Genomic DNA, 18,617 nt, shown 5'->3' on the forward strand with positions numbered 1-18,617 from the left:
CTGTATGTACACACACATACACAAAAGGTAAAAACCACTGAATCATTTCAGAAAATCCATCTGGGTTGTTACACAAACCCTGTGTAAAGGTAATGGGTGAGCAGCATTTATTGTGCCATTTCAAACAGCTGAAATAAGCAACTTGGCAACAGAATTGTACAGTGACAGACACAGGCTCCAGCATCTACTGGACCTTGCTCATATTGAAAAAGATTAACAAATATTGCAGCAGTCCAGATCAAGTTGAGAAATCCACAGAGGATACCATAATCATGCCAGATGTGTCTGATGAAATACTCATGCAAAAACCCTCATGTAAATGTTCACTCGTACCTTAGTGGAGTCTGATTCCTTCATGACCATGTACGGCTCACAGCATTCGCCGATGTCTCCCTGCTGAAGGACTTTCTCCAGCTGAAACACAAATACAGCAGAGCTTAACAACAAGAATGTCTGGGGCTAGATGTAGATTTATCATTTTTGAGAAGTCTCTTATTCTCGCCAAGACTGCATTTATTTGACTTGGTGTTTCTATTTTAATATATTTTAAAATGTAATTTATTTCTGTGATGTAAAGCTGAATTTTCAGCATCATTACTCCAGTCTTCAGTGTCACATGACCCTTCAGAAATCACTCTAATATGTTCAGTTGGTGCTTTTTTAAATCAATGTTGAAAACAGTTTTGGCTGCTTAATATTTTTGTGGAAACTCTGATGCACTACCCTTTAAAATTTTGGGATACGTCAGATTAAAAAAATAAAATAAAATAATAATAATACTTGTATTTAGCAAGGACACATTAAATTGACAGAAATATTTTGTAACGTTATAAATGTCTTTATTATTTTAAATAAGTGCTGTTCTTTTGAACTTTCTATTCATCAAAGAATCCTGAAAAAAGTATGATGAATAATATTAAGCAGCAAATAATGTTTTCAAAATAGATAACAATAATAACGATCATTATTAATAATTGAGCACTAACAATAATATCTGATTTCTACATAATACGGTCTGAGCTTATTCAACTCACAATTATAGATAAAAGCAATCTGATTAAACTCTTAATACACAAACAATTGTACTTTTCACATTTTATTGAATACACTTTGGAGTAATCAGTCAAAGTACAGGACGGAGAAAGTAAGCAAAACCTTGAATTTAGTAACTTTAGATCATCCTTTAGCAGCAAAACCTCTACTAAATGCTTTCTGTAGCTGCTTATAAGACTGTTGACCAATTTTGGACCAACCCTGCCAACAAACCGGTTTAATTTTAATCAGTATTTATGGGTAGCCTTTATAGCACAACCCTCTTTAGGTTATGCAACAGCATCTGAATTGGCATTTTCTTCTTTTTCAGTCATTAATATTGCTTGTGTGGTTTGAATCCTCTCTTTAAGTCATGACTCCTGTAAAACGTCTTGATAAGCTTTAAAATTCATTGTCAAATACAGTTGTGCCATAAAATATACATATTTTTGTGGTAAGGCCAATGAAAAAAAATGTTGGCACAGCAAGAAAAATCTATAAAAAAAACCCTCATTGCTATGACCTAGAGTTACTCTTGTCCTACTCTGACCTTCTGTACCCTCTAAAGGACATGTGGCACTGCGCCCCCTGCTGGTCATACCTTAATGACTAGGAAGATGTCCGGAGACGGGTACGTGATGGAGAAGATCACGGATCGTGCCAGTGTGGAAATGGCTACGTGTGGACTGTGGGGTCGGAGCAAGCTCTTCATCTGATCTGAGTTCAGGTCAAAGTGAAAATCCTCTGAAATCTGAGTGTGGATGTGAAAGAGAAATGGCATATGAATGATCATGATCTCATTTACAGGAACTCACAAACTTTTCAGTAACTAAGCATTTCAAGGTTAAGAACACATAGTCATACCTTTCTCTTTTCTCTGACATCATACAAAGCCAGTGATCCAAATATTGGCTCGATTTCAATCTCAAATCTAGAAGAGCAACCACAGCAAGTCAGATCATACAGCAGCTGGCTTAACTGTTCAGGGTGGATGTGTAACCAGAAGGTGTGTTACATCACAATCAATCAATACAGTCACCAACTGAAGAATAAAGGGCCGTTCACACTGACAGCGATTAACAGTGACAAGGAAGTTATTTTTTGTCAGGCCGAAGAAATAAATTAAATGAAGCCATCCAACACTAGCTATGTTTCCATCCACCAATTTTCATGTGCCTTTTAGGATGTTGCATAAAAAAACAACAACAACAAATAACACACTGGATGGAAACGCAAAGATGCGCACAAGTTCTAAAAATGCACATAACACGTTCAACTAAGTCGAAAAAATTTCTTATCTGGTAAGAAAACATGCGCATAAATTATGATGGAAACAGTTTTACCGAATCGCATCAATGTGACTTCGCAATGGGACAGCATAAAACCAGACCAACCAATGGACCGATCTCATTGCACGGCATCTGAAATTCTAGTTTTGTCATTCTAAAATGCTTGCGCAAAGTCTCTTCAAAGTGCTTCAACCGCGTTTCGTCTGCGCGCTCTGAAGCTCGTAATTTATTGTATACAAATATTATTATATACAGTGCCTTCTCCTACTGCAGCAAATATAATTTTTCTTTGTGATATTTAGCGCAAGTTAATCAGGAAGTGACAATTTTGTTCTCTTCAACTCGCTGGATGGAAACGGTGCTTTATTCACCATGTTTCATGCGCCATTCCAATTTTGCACATAAGTTTAATTTGTAACTTTCGAATGGAAACAGCTTCTGATTGAAACATAAAAAGTAATTTTCTCTGTATTTTTGTAGTTTTACTTTTCCTCATTCTGCAAACTCATTTTTTATTTCCGCCTGTAATAACTGAATGACTGCATGATTGAATGGGGAGGTTGAGAGCCTTACTTGAGCGACAAACACTTGACCATGATCCTCTGGCCGCTGTGCTCTTTGGGCACCTCTGGGATGGCGCACCTCTCGACGGCCTCGTCCTGTCAAACACAAAGAACCGTCATCATGACTACGACTCAGTCAGCACCATGGCAACGTTTGCTCAGTCATCAGAAACAATGTGTACACAGACATAAAGCGAGAGGATGAGCAGCGACGATGCGGAGGAGCAAGAGACGGAGGAAAGACAAAGAAGATGTCTGACAAGATCAAACAAAATCGCAGATGGATCATCAGAGAGACGTCTCTGCTTTTGAACTTCAGCGTTTGACAGCTCTCCTACATAAAAGTGTTGTGTTACTCATCGTCTCCTACACACAAGACTCTACTTTCCTTTTCTACTTTCTTTCGCACATAGTTCTGAACTTTCTGTCTCACGCTGTGTGTAATGATTTCAGACCTCATCCGGCGCGGGGTACAGTCCCAGCAGATCAGCGTGGCGGCACTGCTGGCGGTTTTCGCCGTTGCGACGGTCCATGTCCTCTGCAGCCGTGCGCTCCAGCACAGAAGGCAGCAGCACATCAGGAGTGGAGTTTTTCAGGTCAAATATACTGGAGGCCCAGCTCCCCCGCGGCGTGTCATCCAGCGACACCGAGTGCCTCTTTGAGTCATCCTGCCACAGACAAAACTCTGCATTAGGAGAACCCCTCTGAAAGTTATAATGACCATAACAATAACCAACCAATTATGCAACCAATTCCTTACTTTGAAGGGATAGTTCATCCAAAAATGAACACCACCAAGTCGTTCCAAACCTGTATGAGTTTCTGGTAACACTTTAGAATAGGGAACACTTATTCACTATTAACTACAACTTTTCCCTCAATAAATTAATAATTTGCTGCTTATTAATAGTTAGAGCGGTAGTTGTTAAGTTTAGGTATTGGGTAGGATTAGGGATGTGGAATAAGGTCATGTAGAATAAGGCATTAATATGTGCTTAATTACTACTAATAAATAGCTAATATTCTAGTAATATGCATGCTAATAAGCAACTAGTTAAGAGACCCTAAAATAAAGTGTTACCGAGTTTCTTTCTTAGTGGAATACAAAAGAAAATATTTTGAAGAATGTTGGTAACCAAACAGCTGCAGGTAGCCATTGACTTCTAGTATGACTAGACTAAACTAAACTAAACTAAAATACGAAGTAAATAACTGCCAGAAATTGAAGAAAAGCTTCTTTTGTGTTCAGTAGGAGAAAGAAATTCATACAGGTTTGGAACAACACGAGCATTTTTGGTTTAACAAGCCCTTTAACCTATTGACATTCAAAACAATAAAATAAAATATTGTATTTACAACCATTCATCATTTCACATAGACCATAATACAGGTATTTTCTCATTTTAATTATAACATCCTTTCATTTTAAGAATAAAACTAATTAGTTTAAGATCATGTGATCATTTATCCATGCAATTTCAAGTTTGATTTATAATATTGAATTTAAGTAAATAATAAATGTAATAAAATAAATTGTAAAATAAAAATGAATTAGTTTGAGACTTTTTGCTCACTTGAGGACTTTTTTATTATTATTTATTTCCTTTTTGTCACTTTGTAAATGTAGACTTTGATTTTAAATAGGCTAAAACATAACAATTACAAAGCCATTTATTATTTTACAAAGCCTAAAATTGCCATTTAATTAAATAATTAAAAAAATAAAATAAAATTGTTTGAGACTTTTTGCTTACTTGGGGATTTCATTTATTATTATTACTTTGTAACAATCACTGATCTATTTATATGTATCAATTTATTTTAATTTACTTAAAACAAAATAGGTTGAGAGACTTTGTTCAGTTAAGATTTTTATTATTATTTTAGGCATTTGTTTTACCACTTTCAATTATATGTATAGTCACAGCTATGACAGTAAATGACTGGAAGAAAAATAGGGAACGTGATTGGAAAATGTCTCAATGTATCACCATTAGACCACATCTCCAAGCACTAGTGTGATTCTACGTACTGCATACATTTACTGCTTTACCTGCTCATTCTGCCGATCAATGGCAGCCTCATCCAGCTCAAAGGTTTGTTTGACGAGTCCTTTCTGTTTCTCCCGCTGCCGCTCAGAGTTATGAGGCATCTGTGTTGTGCTGTATCGCTGATACCTGAGAGACCACAAAGCAGCATGTTTCCACTTTCTAAACAACTTGTCCTCCAGTAAGCATCCATGCTGTACACAACCAGTCAAAGCATAAACACACACAGACACACTCAAATGATGTTTATTAGGAACTTGAAACCTTCTGGTTTAAAGGCTTTTAAGCAAAACCCCTTTCATTATTTAAATTAGTTTTGTAGACGACATAAACTGTTCCTATTTGTTGAATTCTTCACAAAACTAAATTTGACTAAATGGACTAATGAAGGAAAAAAAAGTCAACAAGCACCCAGCATACACTACTGTTCAAATGTTTGGGTCAATAATATATATATATATTTTTTAAAGAAATTTGTATTTCTATTGAGCATGGATGAATAAAATTGATCAAAAGTGACAGTAAAGATATTTTATAATGTTACAAAATATTTCATTTCAAATGCATGCTCTTCTGAACTTTGTATAATCAAAGATTATGAAAAAAGTATAATGTGCTAATATTAAGCAGTAGAACGGTTTTCAACACCGCTAATAATAAGAACAATTATTAATACTTTAGCACCAATAATAATTGATAACATTAAGCACTACATGTTAAAATGATTTCTGAAGGATCATGTGACACTGATGACTGGAGTAGTGATCTTGAAAATTCAGCTTTGCATCACAGAAATAAATTACATTTTAAAATATATTTGAATAGAAATTAGGTATTTTAGATTGCAGTAATATTTCACAATATTGCTGTTTTTGTTGTATTTTTGACTAAATAGATGCAGCCTTAAGCATGACAGACTTGTTTCAAAAACATAAAAAAAATAAAAAAATCTTACTGACTCCAAACGTTTGAACAGTAGTGTACATGGAAAACTTTTTCAATACTGTTTACAAAACATCCCAGGATGCACCTCAGTATGTTTACTGAGAGAAAGTGCGCAGAGCTGGAAGAGCAGCTAAGATGTTTTGATTTCCTGAACAATTTTTGGTCACCAAATAATCGCCATACACCCATTTGTGTAATTCCACAATTCTGGTGATTTTACTATTAACCTAAAATAAAAAAAACAAAACAACTAACTAAATAAAGATTTTTTGACTGGTACCGTTTGTGTATTTTTCTGGTCAAAGCTCATGTAGAAGGAAGAATACTCACTTCCTCTGGATGATGAGCCAGTCGTCGGTGTAGACCCCCAGGGCATCCCTCACTCTAGGGTCCAGTGAGCTATCAACAGTGAGCACAAAAAGAAATAACGTCATCCCCCAGATACCCTCAGTGCACTGACAGGCAGCCCAGCATGGCTTAAGCAAGATGATGCGATTAGCTGATTACCAGTGAGGGTGTGAGGAAGGGCAAGGTTCATTATAGTGTGGCATGTGTTTGTTTGTTTGTGTGTGCGATGAGCGACTCACTCCTCCTCCGGGACGGGTGGCTCTATCGTGGCACACTCTCTCTCCTGCAGCAGCAGCTCCAGGTCATCGCTGGGGAACTCCAGCAGCTGTCGGAGGGGTCCGGGCTCTGCTCCTGGCGGATGGCTGCTGACGTAGTCCTCATAGTCCACTGGCTCCACCACCTCCGTCAGAGGCACCTAGAAGAGTACAACCGTCACATCAGGACCCAGACTCACATTAAAAGTTAAGGCAAAATGATTGAATACTTGTGGGTCTAAGAAATGAAACTAACTTTTACTAGTGTAATTTCTATACCATTCACTTCATCATCTGAAGATTTGTTTACTTTAATATTTTGATCAAACTCAATCACATGTTTCTTTCAGGATTCTCTGATGAATAGAAAGATCAGAAGAACAGCATTTATTTGATAAATATATCTTTTGTAACATTATAAAATAAGGCTGTCAAACGATTAATCGCATACAAAAAAGTTTGTGTTCACATAATAAATGTGTGTGTACTGTGTATAATAATTAATCGCAATTGATCAAAAATGACAGTACAGACTAGTGCTGGGAGGTATGACCAAAAATTTATATCACGGTATTTTTCAAAATTATACCGGTTTCACGGTATATGACGGTATTTCTTTTTTTCATGCATGACCGGGTGTTTACTGATTGAGAGAGGAAAAACTGCAGTAGATTGACTTGGAATGCCCTATTTTACTGTCATGATGAGCGAATATTGTAGAAAAATTCCACACTAAATAGTGACTAAACACGACTCATTAATACGTTAACCAGGAGTCACTCTTATTTATAATCGCGACATCGTCTGATAAAATCAACATGCATCTAAAGTTACACTAAAGAGCGGCTATGCGGTGGTTTTGACTATTACTTTTTTGTCTCATGCAGCGCACTGCCTGCATCTGAGTAACAAACTAAAAAATAAACAAAAAAAGTGCATAATATTAACAGACGAACTATGCCCATATTTATAATCCCAAACAGTAAGTTAGCGGCATGTGCTTGGAAACGCTGTTTTGTACTCATTTATTGACGAGTCTGCGGCGGTACGGCCAGCTGAATGCAGTGCTTCTTTGCTGCTCGCTGCACAGAACAGACGCAGAGAGAGGCGACACTGCTCCGGGAGTCAGATCTCACGCTCGCGGGGCAGCACTGGAGACATCTTCCAACTGAACCATAGCTAAGGTTTATCCAAAAATGTCGCTAGGTTTGTCAGTTTGTATATTCTATGGAAAAAAGCCGCTAAAAGGGTTTGAAAGTTGCTAAATATAGTGCTAAAGTCGCGCTCGTGTGTGTGAGACGCCGGAGCTGATGGCAGCGCGCGGTGGATATTATGGATGAGTTCTTCTGTGTCATCACGTTATACAGCATCAGAACACGCTTAGTAACACATACAGCTGTGTCCTCGCCACAATACAACAGTGAAAAGAGACCCCTCTCAAACAGTGTCGCGTTCCGAACGTTATTTAAATAACACCGGTATTGCGGTATTTAAAAAATTCATATCATAAGAAAAATAAACACCGGTATTCGGTATGAACCGGTATACTGCCCAGCACTAGTACAGACTTTTATAATAGGGCTGTCAGTCGATTAATTTAATGCATCCTTGCTTAATACATTTTTTTATATATTACTGACCCCCTTTGTTTGGAAATGTATGTTTTTATTATTTTTTTATGTTATGATCACTTACAGTAAACATTTGCTATCGAAAAATCAATAATTAAATTTGTTTAATAATTAATTTTTCCAACCAATAAATAAAATTATATTTTTTTATTTTGTATTAAAGCATTCATCAGCTTAGTTTCAACAAATGGCCTTTTTTTTTTTTTTACTGAGGCCATTTGTTTTGAGTTTAAGTTACAGTATGTTTTCATAGTACAATTAACTCTTTTTAAAATTTGATTCTGTGTAATATGATCCACATAAATAGTTTCAGAGCAGTTATCTACATGTTGTTTGTAACATGTAGTGTAGCTAATAATTTTTCAATATGGATGCTTGACAGTAGTTTAACTACTCTACAAAATGAGACACTTGTAGCTTATTAAGTTACACTTTCACAGTTACCAACACTCAGTGTTGTGGAGTAACTAGTTACATGTAACATAATTATGTAACTTAATTACAAAATAAGGTAACACTTTATTTTAAGGTGTCCATAATACAGAGTAATTACCTAATGTACTTAGTAGTAGCCGTTGTACTTACATAAAACAAAATGTACTTACTATGTAACTTAAGTTATGGAACAGCCTGTAATTACAATTTGTAATTATGTAGATGTAATAGGCAGCTACTGTTACACATATGTAACAGACGGAGTCTGTTACACAGCTACTTGTAGACTTAAGTACAAATTTGATACACTTTATTTTAAGTAGCTTATGTCTGTGTTATATTCTGTCATTTTAATGTGGAAAGGTATTACATGTATTTAAGCGGTGTACTGGTGTGTTAAATCAAACTAAGGGGCTGCTGGATAAGGTGTACAGTATAGATACACATGAAGTACACTTAAGTACAATCTTGATACACCATTTTAAGTAGCTTATGTCTGTGTACTTACATTTATAATTATGTTGTATAAAGTCTTCAACACATATGTAACAATCTTTTGGTTACACAAGTAGCTGTTTAACACTCAGTCTGTTACATATGTGTAACAGTAGCTGCCTATTACATCTACATAATTACAAATTGTAATTACAGGCTGTTCTATAACTTAAGTTACATAGTAAGTACATTTTGTTTCATGTAAGTACAACGGCTACTACTAAGTACATTAGGTAATTACTCTGTATTATGGACACCTTAAAATAAAGTGTAACCCAAAATGAATGTAACTGTAATTAATTAGTTACAGTTACTGAGAAACAAAATGTTTAATTCAATTACAGCTACTTATGAAAATGTTAATGATTACAAAGGAGGTTACATCTTAACATTTTCTCACACATACAGATTTGACTAATTTCTTTCCCAAATTGCATTGACTGCTCTAAAATATGAGACACCAAGAGAAGAAGGACTTTGAAAGTCTGACACTAACCAGTGTTGAGTCCTGTAAAGTTAACCCTGCCTGCTTTAAATGTTTGAAATGATTAACATTTGAAAACATTTGTTAAAAATTTAGTAATCAAAAAGTAATTAAATGTAATCAGTTACATTACTTTAATAATTGAAATAGTTACACTACTTATTACATTTTAAATACAGTAACTTGTAATCTATAACCCATTACATTTCCAAAGTAACCTTCCCAACACTGCCTATACAGAAAGCGTACGGTGGAAACTTCAAAATAACCTTGTGTTAGGGGAAAAGTAAGGGAAGTGATTGTGGCTTGTGGTCATTTCCACTTCCCCTTTTCACTCCTATGTATAATCACATATATACAGAGGTCCCAAAAGTGATTTTGACACTTGTCACATTTAAAATTATCATGAATTATCAAGTCACTGAATTAGATACAAAACATCCAACCAACTGGCATTTGCAAACACTGTGAAAAAATCCTTTTCTCAGAACTGACTTTTAAGAGCCATTTTTGACTCACTGACTTTTGATCAACTGGTGTCAAGGTGATTTACAGTGACTGTGTGAAGTCATTTCTACTCGAGTTCACACAGGTGTCCAAACAGGTATAACCACAGGTGGAGAGAGTCACATTAACTATAAACATGATCCACTTTGACAACAAGAAAGTGTGCAAATAGTTGTTTTCATTTTGATTAGAAACCTAAATAAATATGAATGTTTTTCTTTAAAGGTATACTTGTGTTGTGCTTTTTTTTCTTTAAATAGATGCCACTTGGATATATTACAGTTTAAACATTTGAGGTCAGCAAGTATTTTATTTTTTTTACTTTTTAGAAGGAAGTCTCTAATACTCACCAAAGCTTGTTTATTTGATCACAATTACAGTAAAAACATTAATACTGCAAAACATTATTACAATTTAAAATAGCTTTAATTTATTTCTGTGATGCAAAACTGAATTTTCAGCGTCATTACTCCACTCTATTTAATGCACAATTTAGTCTAATTTAATGCATTTAAAAAAAAAGAAACATATTGACCCCAAACTTTTGAATATAGTGCATATTATGCAAACACATTTTAAAGTATATCTAGATGCATTTTGGGACCACTTTATATCCATTAATTAAATCGTTTTGTTTTTCTTAATGTGAAGAGTATAGAATATAATATAGTATAGTACAGTACCAGATTAAACTCTGTAAGTCTTTTTTTTTTTTGGTCAAAGCAAGTATTTTGGCGAAGCATTAAATTACGCCCTCATTCTTACTCAAGACCTGGCAGGAGCCCACAAGACTGTGTGCAGACAAGCAGAAATATACATGAACAAACACAAGTACACACTAACCGGTTGATGAGCTCCAGCACGTTTTTTGGACAGCTGCGGAGAGCCATATTCCCGGGAAACCTGCTTCCTGACCTCAGACGCTACTGTCCTGTGAGAGACACAGAAAGGGACATTTATCATATTTACTTCATTTCATACAATCACATCAGGAGCTCATATGCAATGTCCAGATATCATAAAGATGATCAAGATCACAACGAATCAGACACAGACAGCGTGACAGGTTCATATCAGATATAGTGGCCAGAGCCAGCAGCTGCTTAGATGGCGACGGTCAAACTCAGAACGTTTGAAGAGATGCTGAGCTGCTGGCAGAAAGCAGGCAGGACGCCACAGCTCTGCCAATTTGGGAACTAAAAGCAAATGAGAGGCTTTAATGCTCAACAAAGCCCAATAACCCAGTAACCCCTCATCCACTCAGAGATAGCCTGCAGCTGCTCCCTAACAAACTCAAACTGTCTCGCTCTCACAGACAAAGATACACACACACAGCTGCAGATGCTCCAGTTCCCTTCAAAACACACACGCCCCATCATTACTGCTGCTTGCTAAGGCAAGTATCCCTACTACTACAGTTCAAACTTTAGGGTTGGGGATGTAAGGCAAATTTTAGCATGTACTGTAGTAGGAGTGTAGCAGTATATTTAACCTTGATATTTAAAAAATTAAATATTGATATGTTAATACCACACACAATCCAGCGGCAGAATCAATCAATCAACAATCCTAAACCTTAATACTGGTTGCCATCCATCATAAAACAGAAACAAAGATGATGCAATGGCTGTCTGAAATCACATAGTCTCTGAGTAGGTACTTTGTGACCCTTAAAAAATGTGTGTATAGTATAGATTTAATCCCAACCTACTATATTTGTCATGCTGTCAGCTGTGATGTGACCTACCAGCAATAGTTGTATTATTGTATTGTATTATTATTATCCTCATGGGATAGTAAGGTGTCCATCAGATGCACACTTCAGTGGAAATAGTAGATGATCCATCATCATACTTTTCGCACTTTACTATTTTATGAATACTGTGAATTCAGACATTCTACTCTTTTTTCGTTACTGTTTTTTGCATACTAGTATGGAAGTACATGTATACAAATAGTGTAGGTCTGACGGTCTGTATGCAGGAAGATTATATATTTTTAATTCTTTTGTACAGTTATAGTTTATTAACTCTCACTCCACCAAAACAAAACAAAAAAATTTTAGCAACAACAAAAACATGTTGCTGGAGACGGGCTTATTATTGAAAATGCAATCTGATTCTCTGTCAGTAGGAGGCGTTTTGAGAGCGGTAGAACTAGCGATTTCTTCAGTAGCGGCTGTAATCTAAGCAGCTTCGTTCATGAACGCTACTTTATCATTTAAAATGAAAATGCCATCAAAACTATTCTGAAGACAGTCGGTTCCCTTCAGTGATACATTCATATAAATCACCCGCACCGCGTTTTGATTTTGAAACGTGCAACGCTCATGTTTATTCAACGAATTCAAATGCCACAAATAAATCAATGTATGGGAAACACTGGTAATGTATATCGCAGTATTGGAAATGTGTTTAAAAATCATATCACCGTTATTGAAAAAAATTATATCGTGATACATATTGATATTGAATTATTGTCCAGCCCTAATCGAACCGTACCGATAAATTAAAAAGCTCTAATATCTGCCAATAACTGATATATCCTGCATCCCAACACATCCACCCAGAACACCCAAACAAGTGCATAGCAAAAATCTTAGCAACAACACGGCAAAACCTGGCAACCAATAACAACACCCTAGCAATGTGGCGATGAGTGAGTCTTGGGCAAATACTTCCACATTTTCTAACCCTAACCACTGCTGCCGTTCTTGATCTCCAAGCACAAATTCAGACTTTGCTCTGCTAACAAAACTCTGCCAACTACAGCATCAGGCCCTCCCGTCATTCAAGCAGGCTCGATGTGGTCCAAAGTGTGGATGTGGCCCCCTCCCAGGGGTCAAGCCACTTCACCGACGAACCATTTCCTGAGATTATAAAGCTGTGACTGTTAAGGGAAAAAACTGTTCGGACAAACAGGCCGAGCTGAAACAATAACAGTATGCTGTTTGGTTTACAGTGTGCGGCAAAGAATTACGTGCATACATACACTGCCTGTCCAAAAAATAACAGTCACACACTCTAATATTTCATTGGACCGCCTTTAGCTTTGATTACTGCACGCATTCGCCATGGCACCATTTCGATAAGCTTCTGCAATGTCACAACATTTATTCCCGTCCAGAGTTGCATTAATTTTTCACCAAGATCTTGCATCGATGATGGGAGAGTCGGACCGCTGCACAAAGTCTTCTCCAGAACATCCCAAAGATTCTCAATGGGGTTAAGGTCTGACTCTGGGGTGGCCAATCCATGTGTGAAAATGATGTCTCATGCTCCCTGAACCACTCTTTCACAATTTGAGCCCGATGAATCCTGGCATTGTCATCTTGGAATATGCCCGTGCCATCAGGGAAGAAAAAATTCATTGATGGAATAACCTGGTCATTCAGTATAGACGGGCAGTGTATATGTAACCTTTTAAGTGTTGCACACTTCTGCAGGACAAAAATCAGAGCTATAGGAATGCCGCCAAACTCTCTGTGGCTTCCTATTTCCTGCTTCAAAAGGAAAGAGGAAAACTAGACTGCTCTAAAAGCAATGGGCGGAATGGAGCACACCACCCTTTCCTACATCCTGCAAAGAAACAATGAGTCTGCTCTCACAGAGGTGAAGACAGAGAAAGATAATAACTCATGAAACACAATCCTATGCACAGGTTTCATGCCTTTCAGGTGGGAAAAAAAATGATGTCTTTAAGGTCGAAACTGTGCATCAACAGTATCATGTACAGACCACGTGGTATATTAATATAGTACTCATACAAAACCATGGTTTATATGGAAGTATTATGGTATTACCATCTTAGTACAGTGCATTTGTAAGGGGTCACTCCTGAAGACTCTCTCCGCAGGCTTGTTTACTTCCATCCACATACCAAGATCTGACTTAGATTTCACTTTCCCATATGCTTTTGAACATGGCATGCTGGAGTGATTTCAATCTCCTTATCAAATTATCAGTGTTACGAGAATTAATAAAAACTACCATATCACTCCAAACAAATAAATAAACAAGTGAATTAACCAATCCCAGACACACTCAGTTTCTGTGAACCCACCAGGCAAGTTCCAGAGATGCTTTCTCAGCAAAAAGTGAGTTGATTCCCACTAAAGAGGAGCATCAACTCTTGTTGAGCATGCAAGACTCATATAAAAGCGCAAAACAAATAAGAAAAACACTACCTGATCAATCAACATCAAAATCAAACTGTCTAGATTTGACATGAACATTTTATAGCTGAAGTGAAAAGCCACGTTTAGATATTTTTAATTTCATTTTGCCCCTTTGACAGAAGCTGTAAAACAAGCCACATAACAGATACAACTACTATATTTAATATATAATGTTATATGACAGCCTAATATTAATATATTATGTGAGACTGCCATCATAAAATATGTAAACATGACAGTGGTTACCCAGATTCTAATATCATATTCGTTTACAATACATACACACACATACATACATATACAAACATACATACATATATATATATATACACACACACACACACACAAAGATTTACATCATAAAATTGCAGATTTCAGAGTTTAGTTACATTAAATGTTACAGGTGAAAAAAAATATCACTCTCTTTATACCTAACTACCTAAAAATGATCACATAATGATAAAACCCCCACAATTATTACTGTTTGCAACTATGTATTGGGTTTCTACTGAACAACTGAGCAATTTTGACTATACTTTTCCAGTGATTATAACCGTTTCAACTTTTTTTTTTGGGGGGGGGGGGGCAACTCTTTAGTTTTGTTGCGCTGTGACTTAAATATGTTTTTAAACGGACAGCCAGTCCTAAGCTCGTTCCTGTGATATATCTATTTGAATAGTTAAGAGTGCAGTTCCGATATCACTATCATATCACATTACACTCCATGGCGCTCAATGCATCCTCTTTTCACTCACACGAAGTCTTATTATTTAAGATTTAAAGACGAGTACACACCATGCATTCGTTACAAAGTACTTAAACTGGTAAACGTGTTAAACAGAAGTAGTTTAGTTGCAGTGTCACACTGTTGCGACGCCCGGTGAGTTGAACTGAACAAAAGGTTCATCCCTGTGTAACTCGTGGCGGATCTCTTTATCTCTCCCAATCGAGTCACTCCCGATGCGCGGGACAACTAATGCACAACTCCTCTACCGTTTAACACTCGGTAAAGTTCACCTACCTGTTAATCTTATGCGCAAAAGCCCTCCGTTCGCTGGGTAAAGTTGCCATCCCATCTAAACAGGGAGGAAGATCTCCTTACAGTTTCCCTGTACTTTGGTAATATTATTGTGGTACTGAGTCATAAGCTTCCTTGTGTCAGTTTTTGGCGCATAATAGCGCCTCCTCACGGTCTGGGGGCGAATGGCGCTTAGCTCGCCAAACCGGTTTCCAATGACTCACCTGTCTCTGTCTTTGGGGATCTGCGGCGATGTTTATCGTTTCTAGATCATTCAAGGTGATGAATGTTTTTCCTACTTAAAGAGCAATAATGCTAACTCGGCAGACTACCGAGAACACCGCAAGCCATCTGTTTTCCTACTTAAGTGTTAATGAGGCTTTTCATCTCTTTAATATGCTGTTCAAAAAACAGCGTATCAAAGAAATGTTGAAATATATTCATTCAGAATAGTTTGTTGTTCCGATATTGTTGTAATACAGTTCATTAGCCAACTGTAGACTCCTAACGGATGTCGGCGATATAATATAGAATTCAGTATTAATGTAGTAATATATTGTACAATGGTTAGTTGGTGTTTTCTCACGTGAATGAAACTGGGGCTGTGTGATTTTGCCTGAGGCGAGGAGTCTGATTTCTCGCGGATTTCTTTGCCCATGAGGAAATGTAACACCTGGAGTGGAGCAGAAGCTGGGAGGAGAAATATCTGTCGATCCGCTCCACTCACACACGCTGATCCAGACCGGCCTTCAGTCTGTGTCTTACTTGCTAACATACAAGCAAAAGATTTATGTTTTGGCTTCGCCTGACTGAGAAGAATCGAGAATAAATGAGGAATAGGAAATAAATGACCTTTTTTTCCCCTGAAAAGTAAGTTACTCCGTGAAATGCTTGTTTAAGAAATGTTTGTTTGTTTATAAACACTCTAATATTTAACTGTTTATATACCCTGGGATGTATCCACCTTTTTCTTCAACGCGGAAGTAATGGGTGAGACTTCCGGTTCATTAGAAGCTGTAGGGAAATAACGAGGAGAATAACAACGGTAAGGTAACGGTAAAACTGTTTGCACTACAAATCAGTGTGATCATAATTAAGATAATACATCAACATAATATAAGACACACCAATTTTCAATATCAAGCAGCAAATTGAAATGTTTTGTACAGTTAAAAATAGCTGGACGCGGATGAGACCGGAAGCTAGACCCATAGAATTTACAAATGGCCACGCCCATTTTTACGGCAAGAAAAAGGTGGATACACAGCCTTTTTAGGACATTTACGTTATTTCGCAAATATGTCACCATATATATATATATTATATATTCATCTACATATCTTCTTATTTTTGTAAAGAACATCTTATTTTTGTTCAAAGCACATGTATACATCAATTCATAGTTACACCGACAGACACACACACACACACATCCATATACTTATTTTGCACGTTGCTTGCACAACCGATGCATCCCCTCAGGTCCTTTCGCACAATTTACAGTACTTTTTATCTCAGCCTTTTTTTCTAAATATATTTGTTTTTATTTATTTATTTCCTATATTGTATTCACTCAGAAACCCATATTATGCTGTCCCTGTGTTTTATGTTTAATGCAGCAGTGCTTCAATTTCCCCCAGAGGATCACTGAAGTTCTATTACCTTATATTTTCAATAAGCCCACACTTTTGATATATGTTATATTGCTGCACGGCCACCAGAGAGCGATGTGCTCCACAAGTGCCGGAGACGTAGAGCCTGGAAAGGCGGTGGCCAGGAAATAATGACTCAACCCTCCACCTTATTGTCTAGATGCAGCATTGTCCAGGAGTAAAATATCACACAGCCAGATTTCATTAATCTTTTCCGAATAATTCCACAAATAACCGAATTCTGCTATAATATAGATATGCAAGCTCAGTATCCCTTATAGTTTAACAATAGATCTGAAACAAAGCCGTTGTTGCATGCCAGGATTTTTCAAATTTCACAAACAGTTCTTCCACTGATGGTTGAACACACATAGTCTGTAAAATCGCATAATAATACTTCAAATAGCAAGACATCTATGTTTATTTCCCATAAATCAAGTCCCACACCCAAAAGCAGATTACCAGGAGACATTTATTGACATTTTCCGTCACCCAAGGACACACATTTATCAGTTTAGAGCAAAGCCATCACTCCTCTCTCCTTCTCCCCGCTGTAACCTCTCCCCATCCCCCACGGTCAGTCAGTGAGGTATGACCATACAGTGCAGGCTTCCTCCTCCCTATAGCTCATCTCAGCACCATGCCCCATTAATTCAGCACCAAGGAGAGCTGCTAGCGCAGGTACAACAAGCCAGCACTGACCTAAGGAATGACGCTGGTGGCTTGTGCGTGTGTGTGTGTCTTTTCCTGTTTGTTAAGCTCTCAGAGCGAACAAGGGCGTTTCAGGAGACACTTCTGCCATGTATGTTGTATGCTTTATATGTTTTTGTGCAGTCTATTCCCCTCACAGCAGTCTGTACACCCATGCTAATGAAGATTAATGAATCTCTCTCCTCTCTTTGGCTTGCAAGTACTAAAACCTGATGCTTGGCATCACAAGGAATAAATATAGATCTAAAAAAAAAAAAAAAAACACGGTGTTGTGAAGCTTTAGGGGTTTTTCTACCGCAGCCTTACTGGGGATTTTCATGTCATTTGTCTGGGTTTGAAGGATGAGCAGCCTGTAACGATGGGAGTGGACTGGCTCGGAGATGTAATGGACCATCATTCGAGCAATTACATTAAGAGAATTACCGCATTGCGACTGTCATGCGAACCCAGTTCATACATCTGTGGCGTGTGCGAGCGATACACATGCATCCTTGAACTCTGTGGCACTCTGTTGGCAGTGCTGGGATGCAATGCAACATGTGCCATCCAGATGGAGAATTAAAAATAGTTTTGCAATTTGACTTGATTGCGTGCACTGAAGGCAGGCGGCGTTTCCATCATGTCTTTCTTTTCTTCCCTTTCCTTCTGCCTCTCCACGTCGAAGGCTTTCAGTTCCTCGACCAGCACTATTGTTTGGCTGCCCCTCCCCCCACGGGCAGGAGAGCACCCCCCATCCCTGCTGCATTACCGAAGAACAAAAGAGAGAGTGTCAGACGCCACCCTCTAGATCTCTTTCACGCCCCAGCCCCCACCCCGCTTCCAGATGGGGCTGCCTTTTTTTTCAGGGTCTCTCTGAACCCCAAGAGTCCTCCAAAATGGACGCGCCCCTCCCCCTCCCCACTCTTCAGCTGCCCGTCATCCACCTGCTCTCTCTGCCACGCGCCCGTGCCCAGAGCACGCCCCCTTCCCCGTCCCACCCTCGCAGCCAGCTCCATTCAAATCGTTAACCACTTGCTTGCTATGGCCTT

The 18,617-nt window shown here is 37.7% G+C and overlaps 1 protein-coding gene across 5 annotated transcripts in view; it reads right to left on the reverse strand.

Annotated features, from left to right (window-relative positions):
- The window catches only part of LOC131537439 (dedicator of cytokinesis protein 7-like), an 88,447-nt gene that overhangs the window by 45,682 nt on the left and 24,148 nt on the right, over positions 1–18,617 (reverse strand). For 3 of the 5 annotated variants that reach the window (XM_058770851.1, XM_058770850.1, XM_058770847.1), the window contains exons 1-10: positions 15,230–15,380; positions 10,875–10,962; positions 6,465–6,640; positions 6,208–6,276; positions 4,938–5,061; positions 3,340–3,552; positions 2,895–2,980; positions 1,897–1,963; positions 1,634–1,783; positions 334–414 (exon numbers count right to left, since the gene is read on the reverse strand). In XM_058770851.1, coding sequence (XP_058626834.1) covers positions 334–414; positions 1,634–1,783; positions 1,897–1,963; positions 2,895–2,980; positions 3,340–3,552; positions 4,938–5,061; positions 6,208–6,276; positions 6,465–6,640; positions 10,875–10,962; positions 15,230–15,279 — 1,104 coding nt within the window. In that variant the 5' untranslated portion in view covers positions 15,280–15,380. Of the gene's footprint in view, positions 1–333; positions 415–1,633; positions 1,784–1,896; positions 1,964–2,894; positions 2,981–3,339; positions 3,553–4,937; positions 5,062–6,207; positions 6,277–6,464; positions 6,641–10,874; positions 10,963–15,229; positions 15,381–18,617 lie in introns of those variants that run through there. The other 2 variants (XM_058770849.1, XM_058770848.1) reach the window with 1 other exon arrangement.

The sequence above is a fragment of the Onychostoma macrolepis genome, chromosome 03 (genome assembly GCF_012432095.1).
Source record: "Onychostoma macrolepis isolate SWU-2019 chromosome 03, ASM1243209v1, whole genome shotgun sequence".
In the NCBI taxonomy this organism is placed as follows: Eukaryota; Metazoa; Chordata; class Actinopteri; order Cypriniformes; family Cyprinidae; genus Onychostoma; species Onychostoma macrolepis.